This window comes from Gobius niger (assembly GCF_951799975.1).
Source record: "Gobius niger genome assembly, chromosome: 20".
NCBI classification, from domain to species: domain Eukaryota; kingdom Metazoa; phylum Chordata; class Actinopteri; order Gobiiformes; family Gobiidae; genus Gobius; species Gobius niger.
This window is the reverse complement of record NC_136871.1, coordinates 11,320,737-11,347,679: the sequence shown is the minus strand read 5'-3', so window position 1 is coordinate 11,347,679 and position 26,943 is coordinate 11,320,737. Positions and strand designations below refer to the sequence as shown.

General features: G+C 40.7%; 1 protein-coding gene across 1 annotated transcript in view; it reads right to left on the bottom strand.

Moving 5' to 3' along the window:
* LOC306980115 (chemokine-like protein TAFA-4) overlaps positions 1–26,943 on the bottom strand; it is a 49,673-nt gene that overhangs the window by 5,711 nt on the left and 17,019 nt on the right. The window contains exons 2-5 of the mRNA XM_079579364.1: positions 26,070–26,201; positions 23,335–23,450; positions 14,258–14,413; positions 1,328–1,452 (exon numbers count right to left, since the gene is read on the bottom strand). Of these exons, the coding sequence (XP_079435490.1) occupies positions 1,328–1,452; positions 14,258–14,413; positions 23,335–23,449 (396 nt within the window). The 5' untranslated portion in view covers position 23,450; positions 26,070–26,201. The remainder of the gene's footprint in view (positions 1–1,327; positions 1,453–14,257; positions 14,414–23,334; positions 23,451–26,069; positions 26,202–26,943) is intronic.

The window sequence follows — 26,943 nt, the reverse complement described above, 5'->3', positions numbered from 1 at the left end:
AAAGAATTCAGGGCCATTTTCAGGAGCGTCACCATTTAGAGGAACACTGACTGCACTGTGGGCAAATGTAATAACATATCGGTTCTCATGGCATTAAAGTATTAAAGTTATCACGTGTATTTGTTTTAGGCAGAAAATATGTAAACCATGGTGAGTTGGAATGCCTCTTTTTGCGATAGCTGCTGTATCCCCGAAATTGTGATACAGAAGCAAAAAAATGCATGTTTTGGCTTCTGTGGTCTGAACAAATCAATTTACAGACTTTCAATATGTGTGTATTTTGTTTTTATGTTTTCCTTTGCTGAAATTAGTAAAGGTCTGACATAAACATCCCCATAACATGTTGCTTCCAGGTTTGTTTGTTTGTTTGTTTGTTTGTTTGTTTTTTTTCCCCTTCTTGTTTTCAGTTCCTTCAGCATCTTCCTTTTTGGTATCTTTATTTATCTGCAGTGGAACAACAGTACTCTTCTGTGAGAAGTGTGGGCAGGTCTTCTAGTCTGTCTTATCTGTCCAAAACGTCTGTGTTTCTGTCAGAGCAGGCTCTACTGCTGTCACATTCACTAGTCAAAGAGTGCACCGTTGCCATGTCTAAACTTGCATAACCCTGTCCAATACACTTTAAAATAGCTTCATTTATTATAGTAGCTATGGCTGCACAATAGGGCGGCAGGGTAGTGCAGCGGTTGGCCCTCATGCCTCCCAGCTAAGGTCCTGGGTTCGATTCCCAAATGGACGGGCCCTTTCTGTGTGGAGCTTACATGTTCTCCACGTGTCTGTGTAGGTTTCCTCTGGGTACTTCAGTTTCCCCTACCACTAAAAACATGTACACTAGTTCCCCCTCTGGGGCCAGGACTCCCCTATAAAAGAGATTCTTATTCTCAGTGGGGCTTTCTCAGTGGGAATTATTTACCTTTTTTTAAAGGGACTAGATGCAAATTGGCTCAGGTCAGGCTCAGGTCATACGTGTAACAGCACCTTCTATATTTAAGGGATATTTCGTGATTTTTGACATTGGGCCTCATTCCTAGTTATCCAGAGTGTTTTTGATTTCTTGAGATTTTTTTATTATTGATTTTATTTGTTTTATTTTTATTCATTCAGTCCTTATATTTGAAGAGTTTAGAAGTGCTAGGCTAGTGCTTATTATTTAGTAGTAGTATTTAGTAGAGTATATATAATAACACTGGGATAATAATCCAATATCACAATGCAGGGAAGCAGCTACATTAGAAACAGTACATAATCTGTGGGGAAGTTTTTTTTATTTTTTATTTCTTCCATAAATACCAGAACAGTATGTGTGTAGAAGAATACCGATTGGTCTCACCTTGGTGGTCTTGACCTTGTTGCCAGTGCTGCACGACCAGCCAGTCAGATCAGGCAGGACTTTACACTCCTCGCCTTCCATACACGGCTCCATCTGGCACCACCATTTCTGAGCTACGATTGAGGCTGGAAAACCACACAAAAATGCATAGATTTGAATTTTATACCTTCATAAAATGCTCTTTATGTAGCGATTTGTGTTAATGCTAATAATACACATGAAGATAAACCATGGACCATTTTAACACTTGAATGACTTCTGTTCCTTTAGTTCACGGTATTTTGAACCGTGTAAACCTTCTCATGCTTTTTTTCCCTGTACTGTCAGTCTGATGTCAGCCAAAAATCTGTACAACCAAAACAACCCAAAACATGCTCTTTTGCACATTACGCTAATCTTGTAGCGAGGTACTCCTGACCATGGGCCCCCTGCTGTGTGTTGCATATAGCTCCTGACTGAAAAAAGTCAATACATCCGCACATGTTTGCTGCTGCTGCTGCTACTTACTGAGCACTTTCTCCCAACACAATTTAAATCGCATAATGTAATATTTGCTTGAATAGTTCAATCCTGTCGCCTTTGCTCTGAGCACACACCAAAATCAGAACCACAGACAGCAACAAAGTGCATGTATGTAATGTGATGTATGAAATGTAATTTCCAGCCAAAGTGGATAAAGCGGTTACCTTTTTCAAATGACTGCGGCTCAACCAATGGCCGCTGGCTGCCCTGCTTTTTGACCACAAACGTGGGGGCCGCCATTGCTCCGCCGTTGCTGCAGTACCTCCATATCGCCGCTAGGCCCCCATTGAAAAGCATTGGACTTTAGACACGTTAAAAACTACTTTAAAGCCTGGTTTCAATTGTTTCAACGCTAGACTAGGCTAGATCTTCCTCCTGAGATAACGCTGGGTTAATAACAATATATGAAACCAGGCTGGTTTTCGTAATATGATTTTTTGAAATCTCGTATTTAATGAGGCTCGGACTGTTAGCATTGGAGCAGCGCGAGCTACACGTCACGCAAGGGCCGAGTCTACGGTGAAAATCCCGCCCGTATGTCCTTTTAAGGAACATGCTTCGTCAGAGCTGGGGAGGGGGAGCCTGTAAATCCGCCATCAATTCCCCCACGGCCGTGGTCATTCTGGTAAACGGGGAGGAGTGAGCATAAGACGTCCATTATTTTCTACAGTCTATGGGCTCAACATGGGTTCTCCAAAGCTGTGTTAGTCAGTATGAGAGAGGAAAGAGCTAAGAGAGTGAGACAGGACACTGTAGTGTAAAATCATGACCGTGAAAGTTTAGAGAGCGCTGCTAATTATTTTACAAATGAAAAGTACAAATGCTTGATGGAGCTTCTTAATAGTATGTAGTTATTATGAGGTGTGAGAGAAAAGGTTGACCAAAAAAACAAAATTGAGGCCCCTTCCAAAACGAGCAGATTGGTAAGAGGTCTTACGCCAAACCGGATGTGCGTCAGTGTCCGCCATGATAAGAAGTGTCCGAAATGGGTTGTCAGTTTGGAAGAAGTTAGGTAAAGAAGCGTCAATGCTAGCTATCACAGCTACTTTAGCATAGGGACATCTGATGCTAACTAACCAGTGATTAAGAGCTATGTGCCATCCCATAAGCCTCTTCGCCAATCCGCCTTTTTCGCCTTAAATGTCGTTGTTTGGACACTATGTTGTTGTGGTCATACCGCCTTTGCTATGCCCAATCCCGTCAGACCATGGAAGCTAAGCAGGCAAGGGCCTGGTCGGTACTTGGATGGGAGACCGTTTGGGAACACCAGGAAGCCTAGCGAATGTAGTGAGTGAGTGAGTGGTTGGTGGTGGTCAGAGGGGCCGATGGCGCAGACTGGTTGCCTCGCTTCCGTCAGTCTACTCCAGGGCAGCTGTGGCTACAATAGTAGCTTACCACCACCAGGTATGGAGTGAATGAATAGTGCAATGTAAAGCGTCTTTGAGTATCCAAAAAAGCGCTATATAAAACCGATGCATTATTTTTATTATTATTGTTGGACACTATACAGTAGGTGGCGGCATGCGCTTTTGTTTGGCCTGCACTCCACCAATAACTTTAAAGAAGAAGAAAAACAGCTGTTAGTGAGTCACTTCCTCTTCCCCTGGGTAAGGACGGTTGAATTTGGCAAATTGCTCTGAAGCTCTTGTTCACTAACTGCATAGAGATCTAACAGTTGACCCCATGAAAGGTTAAGGATTTGTTGGTAGAGTTAGTACTTAGAGGCTATAATTTGATGGTTTCAGAAGCAGCCTCAGAATATGTATACTGTAAATGGCAGGAACTTGGCAAGCGCTAGACTGATATCACAGCGCCAGTAACATTAGCACTGATATCAATCTTTAACCAATCGCAGCCAAGTGTCAATACAACAAACTGCCAATCCATCAAATATTCAGTTTGGGAAAAATACGATGTGTGTTTTTAAGTATGCAGCAGCATCACGTTGCCGCGTTGCTAATTAGTATTGATAACAGTGTTTCTTGTTGTCAGCAAATGTCACACCCTCTCACAGCATTACTGCGACGTGATCGGCACAACCCACTGCTGGTTTGGTTCCACACACATCGGCGGGAGCAGAGCAAGTTGGATCCTCCAGTGTTTGTGAATGAGAATTCAGCTTGCAAGGTATAGCCTTTCTTCTAACTCTTCAATAAATATTTGTACATCTTTTAGTCCATGTCGTAATTACTTCCACACGCACAGCATAACAAAATGTGCTATTAGTCAAAATATCAGTTCACACGAGAATAGGCATTATCTTTCCAAATGAGGCTCTGACACTATTTGACTTCCTGCGTGAACTCAATAAAAAGGGATTTTGAAGCGACATGTCTTTTGAGATTGCCACTCGATTAGAAGAATAAGTAGCAATTTTCTCCAGCGCTCCAACAGGATAAATCATCTTTTACAACTCCGCAGCTTCAATCCTTAATCTAAACTTAAAGCCCCGCGTCTCACGGTTGACGCTCAAATCTTTTAGATCAACTGACCCGCTGTCTAGACGGGAGGCAGCAGAGAATAACTTAATTTACTTCTATCCTCTTGTCTCCTCTGAGGATGTAGGAGAGGGATTAAAGACTAAACTTCATTTTGCTTTTGTATCAATGGATGCTCGCGAGATAGCGTTCAACTTAATCTCGGGCGACAATTGTTTTTTGCTCTGGTGTTAAAATGCATAATGCAAAAGTGTTTACTGATGACACTGTCTGGAAAACAACTGAATGAGGAGGACAGTGGGAAAAAAAGACTATCTTTGTAGTGTCGGAACAGAGTGTTTTGGATGACTATCGGCGGGAGTGGATGAGCTAAAAGAACAAAAAGACAACACGGAGAAACAAGGAGCAATCTGAAGCCGAGTGGAAAATAGGCAGCGGTGGCGGCAGCCACATAAAGGGAGAAGGGAAGAAGACAGCGTGGATAAAGCGCTCGGAGCCACTGAGGAGCATAATATTGAGCGCTCTGTTATGATGCATGAGCGCAGGGCCTTTAAAAACCAGTGGCTGTGTAATGCTCGTTAATGCGGCCATTATAGTGTTGGCGACAGCACTTAACACGGTCAGAGCGAGACTTATTTACAGCTAATGGTCACAGCCTGGGAGGGCCGTTATCAAGTTACAGCATGGTCACATGACACACAAGCACCTGCCTGTCTGTCGATGAGGGCGACACAGTTTATGGAGTCACGCGGGTCCGTCGTAAAAAAGGGTGACAGAGGTACTCACACTCGCACCAAGTTTGTCACCTTCAGGGCCATTATTAGCCGGACAGAGAGAGTTGAAAAGGTGCTGAAATTAACGTAGGTGCCAGAGAATAAATATATATATAAATCTATAAATGCTGAAATGCAATGCAAGCAAAAACTGCACTTGCATATTACAGTATATTGATTTTAGTTGTATTCGAATGTTTACTGATACATAAAATAAGCGAGATGAACTAATTAGAAGGAAAAACAACAGATGGTTCACAAGAAAAAGCTGTGTCTGTTGTAGGAAAATCTCTTTGATCTGTTTCTAGTATGTCACAGATAAAGGTTTTTGAGACATCATCTGTACTCTGTAGTTGAAGTGTGTGGGACGTTTCGCGTTTGGTACTACAACTTGTTTGTCTTTGTATGTGAGGTACAACATTTGCTTTTTCCATTCACTATGTCTGCAAGTTGAGTAGCATATTGAAATGATACTGTTTACATGGACTTTACGTGGACATGGTTTTTCAAAGACTTAAGACATTGAAGACTTGCCAAGAGCTGGAGGGTTTTACATTTGCCGACAACAGCAAGCACTCTATAGCTGTTTGTTAACAACACAGTAATGACGAAACAACCTCGACTGGATCACGAAATAGCCAATCAATAGATTAGCCTTCACTGAAAGTCTGTCTATTTCATGTACAATTTCGACAAAAGCTCTTGCAGATTGATTTAAAAGGCTATCGTTATCAGGAAAACAGCAAGTGGAGGAAGTGATTGTGAACACCCTTTAACCGCCTACATGCGGTCTCATCCTTATGGTAAATGTCTCTTGTCGAGCGGTAAAGTGCACATGCCACAGTTCGTATTTTCCACAGGGAAACTGGGAAAGCGAGATAACCTTTGACCTTTCAACACAACAGAGAACAGCAATAATACATTTTTATGTTTTTTTAGCTGATTGTTATGGAACCGACACTGTGCATTTAGTTATTTAGTTACTGAATTTTAATATTGTCTCCTTTTTCACTTAAAGTGCATGTGACGCACTAGACACAATTTTTGCTAAAACAGAGTTAACACAATTATATTTAAGATTTAGCTAAAAACGTTACCCAGCTTTCTTTAGTTTGACCATTTTTGTGATGTTTATAGTTTCACTTCCATATTGGACAGGGAGTGACATAGATAGAAGACAATAATATTAAACTGTTGCCGTGCCAACCATGTTATGTCAATGGGAAATTAGTCAAACTGCTGTGGAATTTCACCTCTATCTATGTCACTTCCTGTTAGTAGCTTAATAAATAAATAAAAAATCTGCCCAATATTACTTCATTAAATTACTGCTTCATTGAAATAAAATGATGATGATTTACTTACAACAGGTGTTCATCTGAAGAAGTCATATTTTCAGTCATATTTTTTTGCATCTAGTGATGCAACAGACAACAGAGCTCCCAGGATCATTCGGGCTCTTAAACCCCTCCACCACGTTAAGGTGGCGGTTCCAGGAGAGGTGATTTCTCTAAAAAATAAAAAATAAATCTCTATTCACCTGCAGTGCCTCGCCTTAAAAAAGCCTAAATTTATGTGTTTTACCGATCAAAGCAGATACAAAGGAGCAGTAGGTCAACAGCTTGCAGATGACTTTCTCACACAAATGTTTTTGTTGATAGGGTATTGTGTGTTTCTTTTAATATTTCACTTACACACAAAAGCACTTGAACACAATGCACTCGTAATTTCCACTTCACAACTGGAAAGGATCATCTTTATCAGAGCACATGAAGGCAGCATTTTGCCCGTCGCCTCAAGTGTTCTGCTGTTATGTTCAGGGGCGCTGGGTGAAAAATGAATCACCGGAGGAGTTTCAAGTTTTCTTTGAGAATATGCCTTATTAGGCATAGGAACTGCATTCGAAAGGTGAGGCTCGTTGAAGAAAAAAATATATACAGTTGTGGCATGCCAGTCATTACAGATGCAATTGCAATACTAATCTGATAGAGGCCTGAAACTGAGAAAGGTTGACAGAGGAGACCCTTTGTACAGATTACAGGGGGAACTGGACAGTCATAAGTTATGAATCTTCTGAATGTGGAAAGGCTCAAGCTCGTACGTTTACTCTCAAATCCTCTGGTATTGTGGGCCACGTGGCTGTGTTGCAGAGAGGCAGGCTTTACATTCCGTTAGCCACATAGCATAATTGCCCAACTCATTTTTTTGGGGCAATTATGGTGTGGACTATGACATCAAATACAATGCAAACAAGAGCGTCATAATGATTTGCAGAACAAGAGACGATAAGGTGTTGAACTTTCCTCCATTTAATTTGTGCGGGAATAATCTGACCTTGTGTAGCAAATACAAATATTTGGGACATTTTATCACTGATGATTTGGCAGACGATGATGACGTGCTTCGACAGTGCCGCATGATGTATGTGCAGGCTAACATTCTTGTGCGCAGGTTTGGTGCATGTACAAATGTAGTGAAAAGGACAATGCCTATTGTACCCCACTTTATACGGCACACCTGTGGTCAAACTATAAGCGTTCAAGCATACGAAAACTCAACGTGGCATATAACGACTGTCTAAGAATTTTGCTGAAAAGACCTCGATGGGAGAGTGCCAGCCACTTATTTGTTTCTGCTGGCATCAGAACTTTTCATGCTGTTTTGAGAAATTTAATGTACAGATTTATTTGTCTGCTCAACAACTGTGCCAATATGATTATTATGAGCTTGACAAACATCAAAGTCAGTGCCACGCGCTATCAGTCTGAACTGTGGCGACACTGGTACAGTTGTCTGCTCTAAATGTTGTTGTGTGTTTGTTTTTGTTTTTTAACTGGACCTCGAGTCTGCAATAAAGGTTGATGATATAGGAACCACATTGTTTTTCTCTTATTGCCATCTTAACAATGCAAAATGATTTTTGAATTTGAAGATGACCTACTAATAATTAGCTACATGTTGACAACAGAAAAACACACATATGCTGCTATATATTAACACAAATAACATTGCTAAAAAACTATATAGTGAAAGTATGTCCTCTTGATAAACTATTTAAATGAGGAGGCAGTCAAGTTGAAGTAAAAAAAAAATAATAATAATCCAGCCATAGCGGAGATTGTGCAAACTACCTAACTGACCTAACCTTTTGGAAAACTCATATCTGCTGTAGAAATCAGACGGCACAATATACGATACTTAACACACATCACAGCCTAATCCAGTATCAACAAGCTGAACTCTGGCTTCCTTTGCTGCGAGGGTTTCGATTTAAATACTGAAACCTCTGTTAGAACAACAAGATCACACTCTTTAATGTTAATTTTAGATTATTGTGTTTACTACTGTCAGACTGATATTCTTGCGGTCTCCAAACCACTGCTGATGTACCACAAAGATCCTTTCACATAGAACAGACAATCAATGTGACAACCAGGAGGAGATAAAGTTGTGCCCTCTGATTTACATTGTTTAAGCATTAAAGTAGCTCTATTTGACTTGACAGTAATGAATCCGAAAGCATTGCACTGTACTGTTTGTGACATCAAGTGGCCAAAGAGGAAACTGCACCTTCACTATTTTCTAATTTGACCTGTTTTCACACAAAACCTCTGCATGGCATAAGACTAACAGTGGCAGGGTAAGCTTGAATAATAAGCTTGAATATTGCCAATTAACACCGTTTTTTTTTCCCCTCCCTGCATCACAGGTATTTAATCATTTTAAAATAGGAAAAAACACCGCTGTTTGAGCCTATTACCCAAAGTTACACAAACAGAAGAAAGATTTCCAATCTTCAACTCCAGGTTAACACATTTTATTTAGACAGACAGACAGACAGACAGACAGACAGACAGACAGACAGACAGACAGACAGACAGACAGACAGACAGACAGACAGACAGACAGACAGACAGACAGACAGACAGACAGACAGACAGACAGACAGACAGACAGCATAGATAGATAGATAGATAGATAGATAGATAGATAGATAGATAGATAGATAGATAGATAGATAGATAGATAGATAGATAGATAGATAGATAGATAGATAGATAGATAGATAGATAGATAGATAGATAGATAGATAGATAGTCCAAGTTGTCATCCAGGTGGTCACCTAGATATGATAGACATAGATATGGGAATGTTCAAAGTTCTTAATGCTGCTGGATCTGCTCCTACGACAAATTTTCTGCCCTGAGTAAAATCTCAAAAGTACCCCTGAACATCCTCCACACTCAATCAATACAAAGTTACAATAAATACAAGAGCTTTTTGTTTTTGTTTTACAACTTTTTGGAGTTAAAATTTAAAATCTGGCTCTGAAATAACAAAAGGAAATTTCCAAGAATATGTCGCACAGGCTCCAAAGTCAATAATTTGCATTTATCTTAAGTCAGAGTTCAAATTGCAGATTATTTGCCATGATGTACGATTAATAATACTGTTTAACATGAAAACAAAACATTGACATCTTTTTTGTCAGCAAAACTGTAGGGAAATATTTTTAAAGACATAAAAAGTGGTGTTGTTTAATCAGAATTATGACTGATAGTGAAAAGAACCTTAACATGAAAACACTTGTCCTAATTATAAACCCCCTGGACAGTTCTTGGTCACGGTATTTTATTCAGTACAAAGAAAGAAAACAATATTTGCTTCATTCTTCACCTCAAAATGGTTGCAGATTCATGTAAACACGTCCATCATAACATCATAATAATCATTACATAAAGAGAAAATCTATTACTGTTACTTGGTTTAGTCATGAATGACCTATTGACCCACTGACAGAACCTATAATCTCCTTTTTTCCTTTTACTTATTTGCCAAACCGTTTGTTTAACTGTAAGCATGGCCACTGCCCTTTCCCCCAGGTCGTTCTATTTTGGTCAATATAAAGTGTCCACAGCCTGACTCACACATTACACTGAGGAGGCTCCGGGAGGCATTGTTCCACTGGCCAGTCCCAGTCGAGCAGGCGCACAGGGAGAGGCCCATCCATCTCTTTCCACACCGATTTACTAACACACTGTGTCTCTGTTGCTCAGGCTCACCGCGGCGTGGCAGCACACCCAGCTGCGCATGACCAAAACACAACCAAAAACTGTCAAAAAGACGATACATGTTGTAACCTATTGCTCAAAATCTCAGCAACAGACAATGACAGATGCACACTAAAGCATTAAACATGATTTCTGTGCTTGAATAAACGTAAATAACCAGTTAAATAATGTTAATGCAGCCTACTTAATATATTGTATAAAATAACCTCTTTTACAAATGCATATTGATTGAAATTCGTTCCCCCACAAAATTACCAGTATTGTATCGATAGCGACTAAAATGGCCCCATAATTATCGGTATTTGTAGTCTCCTTTGTCTCATTTTGAGCATTGTTTTTCGTTTTTCTAAGTGATATAATACTTGTTCCATTGTCAATTTCATTTGAATATAGACCAAAACCTAGCAAAAAGTATCTTAGTTTAGGTACATTTGAATACAAACATTTAGTCTCGTTGGGGAAAAACATGGAAAAGACAGACAAACTTTGTTGTATTATAGGGTAGGGTCATATCTGCTGCCATTTCCCCTTCCCATGACATTCCTCCACTTACACCAAACTCATTCTGGATCAAGGGCCGAAATTCAGCCCCAAGGGCAGGTCACAGGCCATAAAGTCTAAATCGGAAAATACTATTAAAAGTTAAACATATTTTAATAAATTAATAATAATAATAATAATGTAGCCTAATAAATAACAACGGCTTACACTTGTATTGCGTTTCACCAGCCTGTGTGGCAAGTTTCTCAAAGTGATACACTGTATTCATTCACTCAACACTTGGTAGTGGTAAGCTACTATTGTAGCCTCTGCTGCCCTGGGGCAGACTGACCATTTACCATGTGGCTATAATGTGTTGTTTATATCCAAATCTCTTATTATGTCAGTGCCCTCTTCTGGACACGTTTTTTTTTTTTTTACATTTTGGCTGGAGTGAGCATTTTGGTTATTTTTATAAAATGTCATCACTCTGCAGAGGAAGGGGCAAAGGACGTACTTTTATACTGTACATACTCAGGAATGTGTGCTCTACAAGGGCTGGATGTGGACCACAGGCCTTGTGTTTGACACATGTGAATGACTAAGTTACAGAGGCTATCCACTGAGAGGGTCCTGTCTGCACTAGCGACCAGCCTAAAGGTGGACAGTGTGGGTGTGTGGACGTGTGTGAAATTGTGTTGGGCGAGATCTTTTGTCGGTGTGAGAGAAGAGGTCATTATGACTCATGGGATAAGTGCTGCAGAGCATTGGATCAGGCTGTGAGAGGAGGAGAGCGCAGGTGAGATCTGAATGGAAAAACTCTGAAAGCAACAAAAATGCATAAAAACTTGTATATTAGCTCCGGCCGTAGTTCGATCTCAGCTCCTGCCGGTGCATATTGTCTTTACTTCACATTGTCTGGCCATTTACAATAAATTCCATAACGTTATCAATAGTAGTGAATTATACTGCTGTACTAAATATTAAATCAAATAAGTTTACAGTAAATAATACTAGTTTGGTGCTGAACAGGGCATCACAAATATCTATAACTCGTTGTCTGGTGTGGTGGGTCCTAAGTTAATGCCATAGGCCAGGACAATAAGCGCAAAACAAACAATGCTACCCAGCTTTGATTATTCTAGTTTTGGAAATGAAGTAAACAACAGAGAATATCAAGCAGAAAAGATTTTAGAAAGTTTCACACAATTATCCTTTTCGGCATCTATTACAAAACCAATCATCTTTGCTATGGTTCCCTGAGTTCATCATCATGAACGGTATTGTTCACGTATAAGATCTGATCAGGGAGGTTAAACAACAACACACTGAGCAGTTTATTGTAGGAAAATAGATGGGACATGGATGAAGCACCAGTGTTTGCGGCGCAGTGGGGAACAACCGTCTACTGGTTAAATATAGATGTAATACCACAGACAATAGACAGGCCTGAAAGCTGCCAACCCCTTAAAACACTATACGGACATGTTCTGAAAATCATAGGATTTGTATTACTTTATTCAGATCCTATTTATATTACATCAAAAATGTCTCTTAAATGTTGATGCTTCAAAATAGCTGAATGGCAAATTTAATCAATGCTTTAAAAGTTTTAAGGAATTCCATTTTGTTTTCTTTTGTCCAAAACTGTGAAGCCCTGACTTGAAAAAACGTATTTCAAAGGCCAGCGTTTTGCTTTTTCCGATATATTTTTTTTCTCTTGCTGACTTGATTTTGTTCCAGCCATGACCTTTAAACTAGATAAGAGCCAAGCACTTTCTCCTCCACCATCTGCCAGTCTAGGTATGATATAAAAAGAGGTTCAGAATAAAGCAAGGCCTTTAAAAGCGCAGTCTGAATTTGCTGTGGGACAGAGGTGGACAGATGTCATATGAGAGTCTCATCTGTATGTCTCGGGGGAATAAGACAAGTCACCGACACACTGGGCATTTCCTGCTGCTCACGTAACATGATCTGCTGCATGATGAGATGTCGACTGTAAAAGGTGCAGGGAGAACTCATATGGATTTATCTTCTATTAATTCTATTTATTGTTTTATCTGTTTGTTATGAAGAATAGATGCTTTTTTTCACTGGCACTGTCCATGGTGCTGATCTTAGTGTGGATTTACTCAAAGCCTTAGACCAGTGGTGTCCAAAGTGCGGCCGGGGCTTCTTGTTAACTAGGCACACATCCCCAGAGATGGTGATTTTCATTGCAAGTTAAATTACTTCAACATGATCAAAACCTCAATAACTAGCACTTTATTGTGAATGTGATACACAGCTGGCTTTAAGGTTCCAAGTAGGGATGAACCGATACCGATGCCAGCATCGGGTATCTGCTCAACACTACATGCTCATACTCATACTCGTACTCATTAATGAGGTCCAGAAACCGATACCACTTGACATGCAGCTGGCGCTCCTACGGGACGCAGCTCTCAGCTGAGAAGAGCAAAGAGCAACAAACTGGAGAATTCTTTAGTGGAAATACAATATTCCACAGAGAGCTGACTTTATTACAGACTACACTCCCTAAATCAGAGTCTGTGCTGGATTTAACCAGAGCTAAATGTTGTTAGTGCTGCAGCGTGGAGTCTGCAGTGTTTACAAGAAACTGGCTAACGTTGCTAACTAGCCGCTAACTAGCTGCTAACAGCTCTGGTGATTTCTAATCTGGTGACTAACCGAGCAACTAAAAAGTACTCAGAAAATTCAAAATAAAAAGATACAGCATGTCCATATTGAGCGAAAATGAGCTGCTGCAAAACAATCAAAGCGCTGTAGCTACTCCCTAAGTTGCTATAAACACACGAGAAAATCTACACAGAGCTGTAATAAAAGTGAAAAGAGACCATTTAGCTGCAATAAGTAACCATCTCAATACTATTCTTAAATAAAAATATGTAAGTGAATAAAGCACTAACTGAGGAGCATTTGGACATGGGCTGTTCTGTCTATGATGGACAATGCAATAAAAATAAAAATTTAAAATGACATTGAATGAAAAAAAAATATATATATATATATATCAATTATGATATATATGTGTGTGTATATATATATATATATATATATATAAATGTAAATGAGTAAATTAACAAATTCCTAACCAATCTGCTGTGAAAAAGTGTATAAACCATCTATTCACTTCAAAAAGTATGTTGCAGAAAATCATAAATGCCTTGTTCTTTGGTATTCGGTATCGGCAAGTACTTAAATCAAAGTACTTGTATCGGTTTTAGAAAAAGTAATATTGGTGCATCCCTAGTTCCAATTCTATATGGACCTATTATCAGTGTCTGCACTAAATAAAGATTGAATGTGTAACTTATTACCTGACTGAGAACAAAGCTTCACTGAATTTGAATTGCTGCAGCACCTGTACATCGCTATGACGACATTTAAATAATGGGGTGAGATTTTCTTCTGTGCTGCACTGTAGGTTTTGAACACATGTTACACGTACATTCAGGTAGAAAAAGGCACACATACTCTTCTGAACTAATTCCCAATGCGTCCGTAGTATGACTGACTATTCTGTCTGTCCGTGATAATTCAAACAGCTTTGCATGTCGGGCTGTCTCCAAGCTTGCCTACCATCACTCATACTAAAGGAATCCATGCACGCCGTGAGTTTACCTTCTACACAGGAGGGCCTGGTTCTGGTAGTGCCAGCCACCTGTCCCGGAAAGCAGGAGCACTTCACTGTCTGGGAGCGCTCCTCGATCTTATTCTTATTACAGCAACGGTGCACAGCCACCACTTCACACGTGCCCTGCTTCACCTGGTAAGCCACTGCAACATAGAGAGAAAGGAGGAAAGGAAGAAAAAAAAAGAGATATTAGCAACAAATTTATTCAGCACGTCTGAGCTGTTTTGATGATTATTCTGCTGGGTTTAAAATTTTCAAAACAAATTGGTGTGACAAATAAGCATCTAGCGCAGCAGCCACTGGGAGGATGAAATAAATCCGCTGAATTATTTACACGTGTGTAAAGTCTTTGGTTTATTCCAGGCGCAGAGTCTTTGATTCGTGAGCAAACACTCTTTAGCAGCACTTTGCTTTCATTCGCAGCCCAGTGCCCTCATTAACGTTGTCACACGCTCGCTTCGGTGTTTGTCATTGTGCGCCACACAAGAGGAAGGAAATCAAGGCGCGTTTCTCTTGGACTGCGGGCAGAGAGAGTAAAAACTGCTTGATGCGGGCAATGACATGGAGCAAACGGTTGATTAGGAGTTTTAGAGAAAGGAACAGCAAGTGACAGGAAATGGTCTTGGAATATTATGGTTACAAGTCATGTCGAGCGCTATAATGTGCCACTTTATGTTTCTCCTTTGGTGGTCAGTCCATATGGAAACTGAATAGGTGGTGGAATGAGCTCAGTGCATTCACTTAACTTCCTTATACTACTGTGCCTGCCTTTTGTAGATTGAGGACATAAAACAGAAGATACACATGCATCTCCATCTCATACAAATGGGAGGAAAGTGTGCTCAAAGATGCTCTGAACGATGAGATGGAGGGATGTGATGCCAAGAGAAGAGGTGTCGAAATGTGATTCCAGACGACTTGGGCAGACGAGGCAACACTGAGGAGCTGGCGAGGGATCACGGAGCACGGACAAGAGCTATCGCAGCACGTCCACCCCGTTACAGAAAACAAAAGGGCATTTAAGGGAGCATGATGATGATAATACACATACCCAACGGCTGTGGTTAGTTGATTGGAGACCTCCCTGCTTAAAGCCAGACTGCGCAATATTTCAGCCAATAAATAGAGTAAAAAACTGATTAAAAGACTTTTGTGGTACATCAACAACTTCATTTTCAGTTTTCTGTACAGTATGTGTGTGAGTCAGGAGATTGCCATTAAAGCTGACTTGGACTTGACATTCCTTGGATGTTTGTTCATGTGTCACGGTGGAACAACGGGTTTAGCTGTTCTTGTGACCTCGCCGCAGATAACCTTGAAGGCTTTAAACTTCTTTCAGCAATGAGAGAGACAAAGAAAGATGAGCCAGTTCACTCGATAGAAACCTGTTGTGTACATGGTTTAACCTCTTACTCCCTGCCTTAACCGAGCGCACTTTCTCCAGTTCAGCATTACCCAAATCTAAAAGCTTCTCGACTGGAGAGTCTACAGCCTTATTTGAAAGCTATTATAAAAACTTTTTTGTCACATTGTCGCGTTTATGTAACGTACGTTTGGCGTTTTTGTTGCTCTTTTGATGCTTTTTTCAAGAAGCTTTAAGATTTGGGCTTGGTTCAGGCGGGGATTAAAGCAGTACTAAGTAACGTGTTTACTTTAATAAATCATTTTCGTAGTCCCTCTGGGGGTAATACAAATGTTGATGGGATCCCCTTGGTGTCTCTGGCCAGAAAACCAGACTTGCAACTTCGCTGCCTTCGGGTTGGAGGCGCAATACACACTAATGGAATCACGAAGAAGAAGCTAACAGGCTAACGGGCAAAGCTAACTGTGGGCTAGCGCCACTTAAACAGTATTTACAGCCAAGTTTGAGGGAAAAAAATTATCTCCATTGTGTAATTGGATGTACAATATCCCTCTCTCCCTTTGTCTTTTCTGTCAGCGTAGTATTTACTCTCACGGACACAACATGCTACGACACCCGCAGTGGCGCTTATGGCACGAGTTACTTAGTACTGCTTTAAGAGGTTATGATAAATATTATGATGCAGTTAAAGAGTTGCAAAGCTTAAAGGGGCTAGATGCAAGTTGGCCATTTTATACCCACTACTGCCACCTCAGGTCATATGTGTATCTGCACCTTCTATATTAAGCTCGTGCATGACGGCACTTCGGACCCGAAGTAACAACTTTTTGAGTGACAGTGCAGGATTTTAGAGGCAGTTATGGTGAATAGGTCTGGGCTCATTCTACACCTTAGGACATTGCTGGAACATGTAGGGGAGGATAATACATAATTTCAACATTTTTAAACTTCTTATAGTCCCTTTAAGAGTATAAGTTGGTTTTACTGCAATGTCTATGTACGTATAATAAGCATCCGAGTGTAAAGATCAGACTGAAGAGGAGGCCCTTCTCCTTGGGTATAAGTCATTGCGTGTGCCTGGATATCTAGAGTATTTGTGCAGCAGCTGACAGCACAGAACACACACGTAGGACCTAATGTGGTGATCAGTCCTCTCCGGGGGCTGTCATGGGCTTAATTATAACACATGCCTGACAGTAATAGGACACAAGGACACACATAATGCATAGTTTAACCTAAACTTTGGCGTCCCTCGGCTTCACCGTCTTTGTCTCTCATGTCAGGACAATGACAATTAGCGTGCATGGCTGAGGCGAAGAGAAACAGTGTTAGGCAGACCATATGGCCAGGAACATATCTTTGTGCAGGTAAGAGAAACTGTGTCGTTAGAGTTTCTCAAAAAAGATTAAACGAATAAAACAGTAATGAGTGTGCATGTGTGTCTGCCGTTTAATTCCGTATATATGTATCGCTGTACATATTACTGTTTTGTTAAGAAAGTCCCCGTACACGCCATTATCATGCTGTACTATTTAGAGAACATGTGCCACATACTAAATAGGTGTGTGGCCTCATTTTCCCGCAAATACAGCTGACAAGGACAATCACACAGGATCAGCACATCTGCCTGTGTGTCGAGCGCGCCTCTTCCACGAGAACACTCTGAATAGGTTTCGGTAATATGATGTTCCGCCACATTACACCCCAAACATTTCTTCCGGGGGGGAAACGTTTTATATCGTTAAAGGGGAAAAAAACGGGGACAACCGCAAATGTTTTTTTTCCGTGAATCTAATCTTCGCCCGTGAACAGAATCCAGGCGCTCTCGACTCCCGATGTCCGCAAAGTCTCCATCAGCGCGACATCCGACAGACATAACTACCCATAAGCCTCTCCACGGCGTTACTTGCCTTGTACTGTAAGCCCCCCATTGCATTTAAGGTACGTGACTCCGGTAGCGCCAAGACGCCCCAAAACTTGTTCATGCTCGGAATAAGCCTGAGCCGCGACACAAACACACATTACACACACACACACACACACGCACCGAGGCAGGAGAGGGTTCCATTTCTGCGGGCCGTGGCCTCTCTCATCTTTTTTGATTTAAAGTTTGTTTGTTCTCTTCTCCTGAGAGCCCCATCAATGATCCCTGGCTCTTGGAGGGCGCTGCTCCCATATCACCCCTCCACTTTCATTTCCCTCACTTTCTCCTCTCTCTCTCCTGAGAATGCCACACACACACACACATACACCGCGACACCCGCAAGGCAATTTAACACAATGGATTAAAAATTCACTGTAATTTAAGCGCAAAGTGGCAACGCTCAGAAAAGATACCTAATTCGAAAGCGTCTCGTCGATGTCTCCCTATGAAATCCTAGTAACTGGTCAATCAGCGTGTCTCAGTGTATGCGGGAGGAAAAATAACGGAGTGCGCTCAGGAGGAGGAGGACTACAAAGACTTCTCTCAGCGATAATAAGGTCACGGGGGTCACCCAGCTCATCTATTTATCGCCGGCTTCAGACGCCGCGGAAAAAATCGCGTCCCCGCGCTAAAGCGAGGCATGGCGTTATGAGGTTACCGCGAGCGTTATTAGCGACAGGGAAAGACGGAGAGAAGTTGTTTGAGTAAGGGCCTTTATTGGTTCACCTTTTGATGATGATTAATGGAAAATGGAGCTTTGAAGAGGAGAGACTGCACTATTTAAAGTCAGGACACTTTTTTTTTTTTAAGATTACGATCCCTCACTTTGGCAGAATTTGACAAAAGAGTGAAGCGGCAAAATCAAAATCTGCTACATTGTTAAGCACTTTTACAATTGACTTTTTCTTGTGTCGATTTGTCTGTTCTTAAGTTTTAACAAAAATGTCATCTCTTTTTTCTGATTATTGATTTACAGCTCTGTCAAATACTGTAAGTTTGTTGTTTGTCTTAAGCCAGATATTGAACGATTTACTTTGTGTCTGCACCCACTAGTTGTTCTGTCAGGCACAATAAAGCATCCAAAGCACTTCATCCACCCAAAGCAACTGTGGGGGAAATGTCTTAATTCTTCAGGCGCTTCACAAGAATAATGTGGCTTTGCACCATTGAGCTTTGCACCTAGTAAATAAAACCCACCCCTTAAGATATACTGCACATCATTTTTCTGTGTTTTTTTATAATAAAGGCCTTACTATCTACATGTCTCATTACACCTTAAAATATATTAATTACTTATATTCAACATAACCCGGAGTACAGGGCAGGCAAGGGGGGGGAGTCTGCTCAAAGATAGCATCTTCTGGCAGCAGACTCCTAAATCTTGTCTCTTTTAATGCACAGTAAAAGACACTAGGGTGGTCCGGTTGCTCTGGCAGCAGGTCCAGACACAGAAAAGAAAAAAAAAGAAGAAAATCATTCAAATCATTCAAATTAAATCTTGTTACCATGAGCATCAATCAATTTCTTATTACTATACTTTTCATGAATAAATATGGATTATGTCATATATCATTCAAACATGTATATACAATATAAATACTATATGGGTTGTGATGAAAATGAGGAAAAACAGTAATACTAACATGGTATTAGGTATAGGAAACGAAAAAGTATACACTTGTTATCAAGTGTAACATGTTGTGCATGTTCACTTAATGTTGCATTTATTGTAAATTTGCAACCAACTTAATTGTTTATTAAGACTCCAAGGACTAAACTCTGTTATTGTAGAAACCACATTATTATTTAAATACAAGTGAATCATATAATTAGAATATCAGGGAAAAGTTCATTTATTTCTGTTATTCAAATTATAATGAGAAACTAATATATGATATCGACACATTACATGCAAAGTGACTCAAGCCTTTGTTTGTTATAATTTTGATGATTGTGGCTTACAGTCCATTTTCAAAATATTCTAATTTTATGAGATTTTTTTATTTGAGGTTTTTACAAGCTGTGCCATAATAATCAAAATTATAACAAATGAAGGCTATACATTTCTCACTTTGCATGTAATGAGTCTATATCATACATTAGTTTCACAGTTTAAGTTGAACAACAGAAGTGAATGCACTTTTTCATGATAATCTAATTATATGACGAGCACCTGTATATTATGAATAGGGGTTTTCAAGCTAATTGATATATTTATTTATTTGTTTGTCTTAAGAGTAGTGGTGCCAGTGCCACAGTTTGAGAACCTCCTTAAGGGCCTACATTTGTTTACCGCATCCAGTAAAAAGTGGAGTGGGGAAACTTAGTATTCCGGAGTAAGGTGCGCCACATGCTGAATCAATATCTCTCTGTAGCGAAGTATAAATCGTTACAGTAGTCAGGCTGAGACACGCAGGAGCTCCCCACCAAACTCACTTGTTTTTTCTCACTTGTTGCACAATTTATATATGAGACCGGAGATTTATACACTAAACTTTGGCGCGATAGGTCGGGAATGGATGAAAATAAGGACAGATTTAGATTTAGAAATGTTCTGACAATAAATATTGAGCCCAAAAAATGATATTGTTTACCTGTCTTTACTGAACGATGCAGTAATAAGTAAGGTAGGTAGACAGACAGACAGACAGACAGACAGACAGACAGACAGACAGACAGACAGACAGACAGACAGACAGACAGACAGACAGACAGACAGACAGACAGACAGACAGACAGGCAGACAGACAGACAGACAGACAGACAGACAGACAGATAGATAGATAGATAGATAGATAGAGTCGATATATAGATAGTTGAGGATGTTAGTAGAGGGTGTTTGCCAACACTGTGTGGTTGTGGTGAAAGGCAAACCGTCCACCTTTAATTTCCCCTCCCCACCCCCCTGCTTCTGCTGGAGACAGGCAGACAAACAGAAAAAATGAAATTGGAGTGTTTTCTGCACCTGTATTTCTTTCTCATATATCAGACATATGTGATGATTTATTGCTTACTATTTCATTTGCTCTGATAATACTCCTGCTGCAATCCCAATCCCCAATCCCCATGGGAGTTTTATTATAAATGGGTCATTTCTGAAGTTCAAGTATATTGTGTTTCTCACTGTGTTTTAGGAACATAGATAATCATAAAGTACCATATACTGAAGGCTACTTAACTCTCTTTTCCCCCTCAAAATACAATTCAAATTACTATAGTTACACGTTATTAGGTAGTACATTTGGAAATCTTATTGTCATGAATTTGTGCCATTGACAATCACAGAAAAATCACACAGAAACAAATAGTATGGAAATCAACTAAGCCTTTTAAAAATGAAACTGCAGTGAAAAGTGAAGTGATCATCTAGCATTCATTGACCTCTAGAGCCACCAAGTGGTAGCACACGGTACATCGTGCTCAACGAATGAACCACTGGCCCCAGACAGAGACCAAGAAAACAGACGATTATTTAGAACTAAACGCAGAAAAGCTATAATGTACGGCCAATTACAGTATTTTCAACCTAAAACCACTTAGTGCGTCTTTATGTGTGGCATGGTGCTTTTCACTCCCAACAAGTGTTAAACCTCTCCCCAATTAAAGTCAAGCTGTAATAAAGTGGTCTACTGGGGAGCATGACATCTCCTGGAGTGAAAGAGAGAGAGCGAGGGAGAGAGAGAGAGAGAGAGAGAGAGAAATATATCCAGGTTGACCTTCACAATGCACTGGGCCTGCAATTAGCCATGTCCCGCTGTAAGCAGGCGGCCTCCTCTGCATCAAAGGAAACTAATACCATTACTCAGAGCACAGGCTGGACGCTGCTAGCATTTCTGTGCCACTCAAAGGTCACCTTGCACAACACATGCGAGCAACAAGACACACATAATTAGGAAGATGGTGATAATTGGGGACAAGGAGAGAGAAGGGGAGGTGTTAAGGCGAAAAACAACCGATTTAAAGAGAAATGTTGTGTTTTTGGTGAGGTCAAGGCAGTGTGGTTGTGACCAGTGACTGTGGCGGCCACTATCCAGGATGAAACATCCAAGATAAGTACATCAAGAAAGAAGCCCTAAAAGATGACGTGCTCAGTGAACGTCTTAGTGACACACAGGAGCAGGCCTTGAGCACCAGAGCAGTAGAGGCCCAGATCTATCACACCAGACACGACCCCAGATGTCGGTCCCTGAGACAGTCCAGCACATACCTGTAGGGTGTAAGATGCTGCAGGAAAGGTTTACATGGAGCGCCATAACCAAGTGGCCCACTATTGGGGTCACAGTACACTGGGGTTAGGTCGCGAGATGATTTCAAAATAGTATTTTTGAAAAATATAACATCAAGAGTCAAAATATATATATTTTTTTTATATTTTGTACATAAAATACTTAAGTACTAAATGCTATTCACATTATACAATGGGGAGTCCCGAGTGGTTTGTCTACTAAGATTGGGCAACAAGTTTGTGAACTCCAGGTTTACCTTTGTATAGATTATGGAATGGAAACCAAAGTCAAAGTGGGAAACACCTCTCAAAGAAGTAAATAATAGCTATGCCAAGATCGTGTGGGACTTCCAGATTCAGACTGACTGAACAGTAATGGTGACAAACAGCAGAGGAAAGCTGTTGTGGTTTACTCAGCAATACCATGTGATGGCAACATCAGGAAAAAAGGAATGTGCATCAGAGGAAGGTGGACATCAGTGGTGCTCATGGTCATTGGACATTGGAGCACTTAGGGCAGTAACCCACCAACTGGAGGAGTGGCTACAGCAGATCCCAGGGAAAACATGAGACATCTCAGTCCAGTTCTAGGAGTCCAAGTTCTAGGAACATAAGACGCTGAGCAGAACCCTCAAGCTTCCAGGCCTCTGGTAGAGGACCCAAGCTTGGAGGGATGAGACCAAAACATGCTTTTATTACTGGAGTAGAAGTAAAAAGTACTGTGATAAAACTACTCCAGGAACAAGCACAAATGTACAAGTTCATGCTTACAACCCACCTCATATATTTTTGCTTGTTTTACACCAGATGCCTTTCCTGAAATCGGAAAATGTTAATTTGTTTCTAGTTTGTGCCATCTCTAAGACATGTAAACTCTTTATTCATATGTGCTATATGTTATAGGAAAGCGTTTTCTCAAATTGAAACACTGTTTTGAATAGCGTCTGCGTTTCAAAGCGGCTCATCATAATAGGATACTGCACAAAGCAGCTCTTACGGCAGTTGTCTCGATTGTGGTAAATAGATCGGATCACACCGTTCTGACGCCTTTGTGTTGACAGTGTCTGTCAGTTTAAGTGGCAAGTGCTTCTATGCAGACTAGGCATTAAAGACCAAATGCTGTCTTAAATTCAACAGGACGTACTGTGCTGTTAAAATACTCATGACAGCTACTGAATATTGGAATCTTTCCTCCTGTCATGCATCCCAAATTTGAGCCCATTTTGATCTGGTAGAACCTGCCTTTAATCTTTAATCTGTGGATGTGTCTATGGACTTGGTTAGGGCTGCACTATACAAATGGAAACTAAGGTACAAACAAGGTGTGTTTGTGAATGCAATCTCTAACAGAAATAATACGATTCTATACATCGAATTTGCTCATTTTTCCCCGAAACAGTGAGGCACTCAGATATGTTGTTAAATTCAAGATTCCCGTAAACCCCGGGGCAGCGGTAACACGTGTGGTATCTCTACAGTGACAGTGTAATTAACCTATTGTGGGACGGCGAGGAGGGAAGGGCGGAGGGGGTCGGAACGAGACCCGCCGTACCTGTCGTCCCCCGATGGCTACGGTTGCCACTGGACACGGGGTCAACGCAGAGCATCACCACGGCAACGAGGAAGGCCACCTGCAAAGGCCGCTCTGACCTCCACCGCAGTTTCATCCTGGGAGAGGGGAGGGGGGGCAGAGGGCAGAGGAAGAGGCTTGTTTAAAAAAAAAAAAGAAAAAAAAACAGCGCAGCAGCAGCACAAACAAAAATACAGCATTTTCCGCAGACAAACAGTGCGAGGGGTGAGCCGCAAAGGTCACGGCACAAAATGACAAAGTGGAAAAAGTGCGGAGAATTGCCTGCCGCTACAGTACAGAGAGCAACTAACTCTGGCACAAAGTTTTCAAAGTTAACACAATGGACTCCGTGGCAGATTTGGCGGGGAAACAATAATGTCCTTTGTTCCCTGCGATCAATACTCCGCACGCTTAATTTGTTTTCATTTGACCTATTTTTTTTTCCCCCTTCTCAAAGTGAAAATGTTTAATGGCCGTCAAGCCCTTTTTAATCAGCTTTTACATCCTGCTGTGTCGCTGATTTCATTGTGTAGCGTTCAATTGTGCCGCCGACTGTAAAAACACATTTCGTCACGGAACAATTAAAGCGAACTGAACTTTTATACTTTGCAAACACGTTTATTTTTAAAACATTAGTGGGTAGAAGTGAAAAGAGATGACACAAAACAATTACCCAGGTACAAGTAAAAATAAATACATATAGATGACAAAGTGATGGCTTGGTAAATGTAAACTTTGCACTATCAACACTGAAATTTTGATATTTTATATTTGTTTCTATTTTTTATTGTTTATATGTTTTCCCCTTTTAAAGTGCATATGACACATTAGACACAATTTTTGATGAAACATTATATTATATTTAAGATTTTGCTAAAGATTGTACCCAGCTTTCTTCCTTATTGGACACCACCAGGAAGTGACATAGAGGAAGGTAAACAATTTTAAACTGTTGCCGTGTCGACCATGTTAAGTCAATGGGAAATGAGTCAAACTGCTATAGAACGTTACCTTCTTCTATGTCACTTCCTGTCAGCAGCTTAAAAATTAAAATAACTTTTCTGCCCAACATTTCTTCAATAAAATTGCTACTTCTCTGAAATAAATGATAATTATTCAGCTGATGTCATATTTTTAAAAGCATTAAAACCTGTCATATGCACTTTAAGCTTTTTATTCATTGTATATAACAGGGGGGTGGCCAAACTTCTTTCATCAAGGGCTGTAAATTGAAGTTCACACAGCATTAAGGGCCACAAATCTGTGTTCAATGCAAAGAGCCATTCAACTGGGTGCAGTTTTAATGGTGCCCCACGCCTTAATTTAGACTTGGAAGATCAATGCAGCTCAGACTCACAGAAAAATATGACTTTTTGAGGCTATAATTGTGTAGAATTATTACTTTTGATGTTAAAAGTACCATCTCCAGCAACGTGTGCCAATTCAACAAGAAGCTTGAAGGCCAGCAAAAACTGGTCTAAGTGGCACCACCAATACGTCTATTTACTCTTACTTGTTTGCACGTTATCCTGTTATTCTTCGATTGCACATTTTTCCTGATTGTTTGCAACACCTGAGTGTTATTGAAAGAGCTGATGTAACAAGTGAATTTCTCCATTTTGAGATCAATAAAGTCCTATCTTATCGTATCTTATGTACCTATGAAATTCTGATTTTTTACAAACAAAGGATTAGAATGGGAGGCACTTATTTTATTCACGCAAGAATACTTCTACACTTTAGGAGCAGTGTTGGGCAAGTTACTTAAGGCGAGACACTGCAGGTGAATAGGGAAAAAATGTATATTTACAGATATCAATTTGAAACTTTTGCTGTAGATCACTGGCATAAATGTGAGAAAATAATACATTGCAAGTTTTCTGTTATTTTATCTTTTCATATAAGAACAAGGTGTTTTATGCCTAAAAATGCCCCAAATTTCCCATCTTTTCGGCGACAAAATCTGAATAATGGATAGAGCTACATTCAAATTTATGGTTTCATTTTATTGATGAATGAGTTACCAAGACTTTCTCAGAGGGGATTTGGGATTTCTTGTTTCTAGTTTTAAAATAATCTGTTTTTAGTGGAAAATTTTGTAAAAATTTAATTTTCACCTAATTTTTTGACATTCAAAACTCAATAAATGGGGCTTAGGGATTAGATAATAAAAAATCCCTCTGAAAAGATCTTCCAAATATCGTTCAGTCCAAGGCTGGAAAATCTGAAGTCTTTAGGTCCTACTGATGTGGACATAGCGTCGCCACAATGACAGAAAAATGTGTTTTGAGAAAAAGGCCCTTGAAATTGCATTGTCCCATTTAAGTCTATGGGGGAACATTGAATCAGCGCAATATTTAAACATGTTATAGTGAAGATTAGGCATATTCTCTGTTTCTGGGTGAAAGCTTGTATGTTCAGAGACCAATTTGGCCCAAAACCTGAAAACTGAAAAAAAATGAGTTTTGCCTGCAGTGTCTCACCTTAATAATCGTAATACATTCTATATTACTGATTACAGCTTTAAAAATTGAATATGTTCGTATAACATATGACTGTTTTATTGCCCTCCCTGTGATCTAACAAATTACAAAAAAAAAGAGTCAAGTAGGCCCACATGCGCTAGACTAACGGACCGAGTACCTGCTTCTGAACAGAATGAACACTGTTGTGAGTATTTATAGATGCCCGTGTTGTTACGCTTCAAACATGCCCACCTGTTGGCTGTCTTGGTCCAGACCCGGTCTCCTCTATGAACAGGGGGCGCCACCACCGGCCATGGTTTCACTCACGCGCTCCTCTCTTTACTCCCTGCTTCTCCTCTTCCTCACCTCAAAAAGCAGAGAGCCCTGGGGGAGACGGGTACAAAGACATTAGGTCAGGGGGGTGTTTGTGTGCAAGTCAGTGGCGGTGCGTCGCCTCATGTCCCTCCGGTGGCCCAGTGCGGAGGTCTACAAACACATGTACACGCGCACACACCCACACACACACACTCACACACCCATGCACGCACGTGGGGCCAGAGATGTGAAGGCCTGGATTCTGTCAGATGTATTGTTTACAATTGGTTCACCTACCCCCGGGCTGAACGTGATCCCCGCTCCCCACATCAGAAACAGCCTCTCCCCCGTTACGTTGGCGCCAGAGCCGGTGTACACGCGGATGGACACCGACTGCTAAACGAGTGCAGAGAAAAAAAGCCACCAACGAAACTCGACGTGAAGTTACTTGATATGCACGCGTGGTAAAGTTATTCGCTGTTGTATATTGACAGAGTAAAACCGAACGTCAGTGAAGCTGCAGAGAGGAGTTTCCTAAAAATTACATTTGAGGCAGCTCTACGTGCGCGCAGTTAAATACTTTCCAAGAGTGTCTACGCAGTCCTCTTTACGAGAGGCCTATAACTCTACGGCCATTATGCAAGACAATTCAGATTCACACTAATAGCAAAATATCCCACTCCCACCCACCCCTCCCCTAAACCTTCATTATTCATCAGGAGTCATTGATATTCAGCCCTGCGTGCGCGAGCGTTGATGATCAGAAATGTCCAGGGATTTTGTCAGCGCCTCCACATCCAGACAGCGTGGT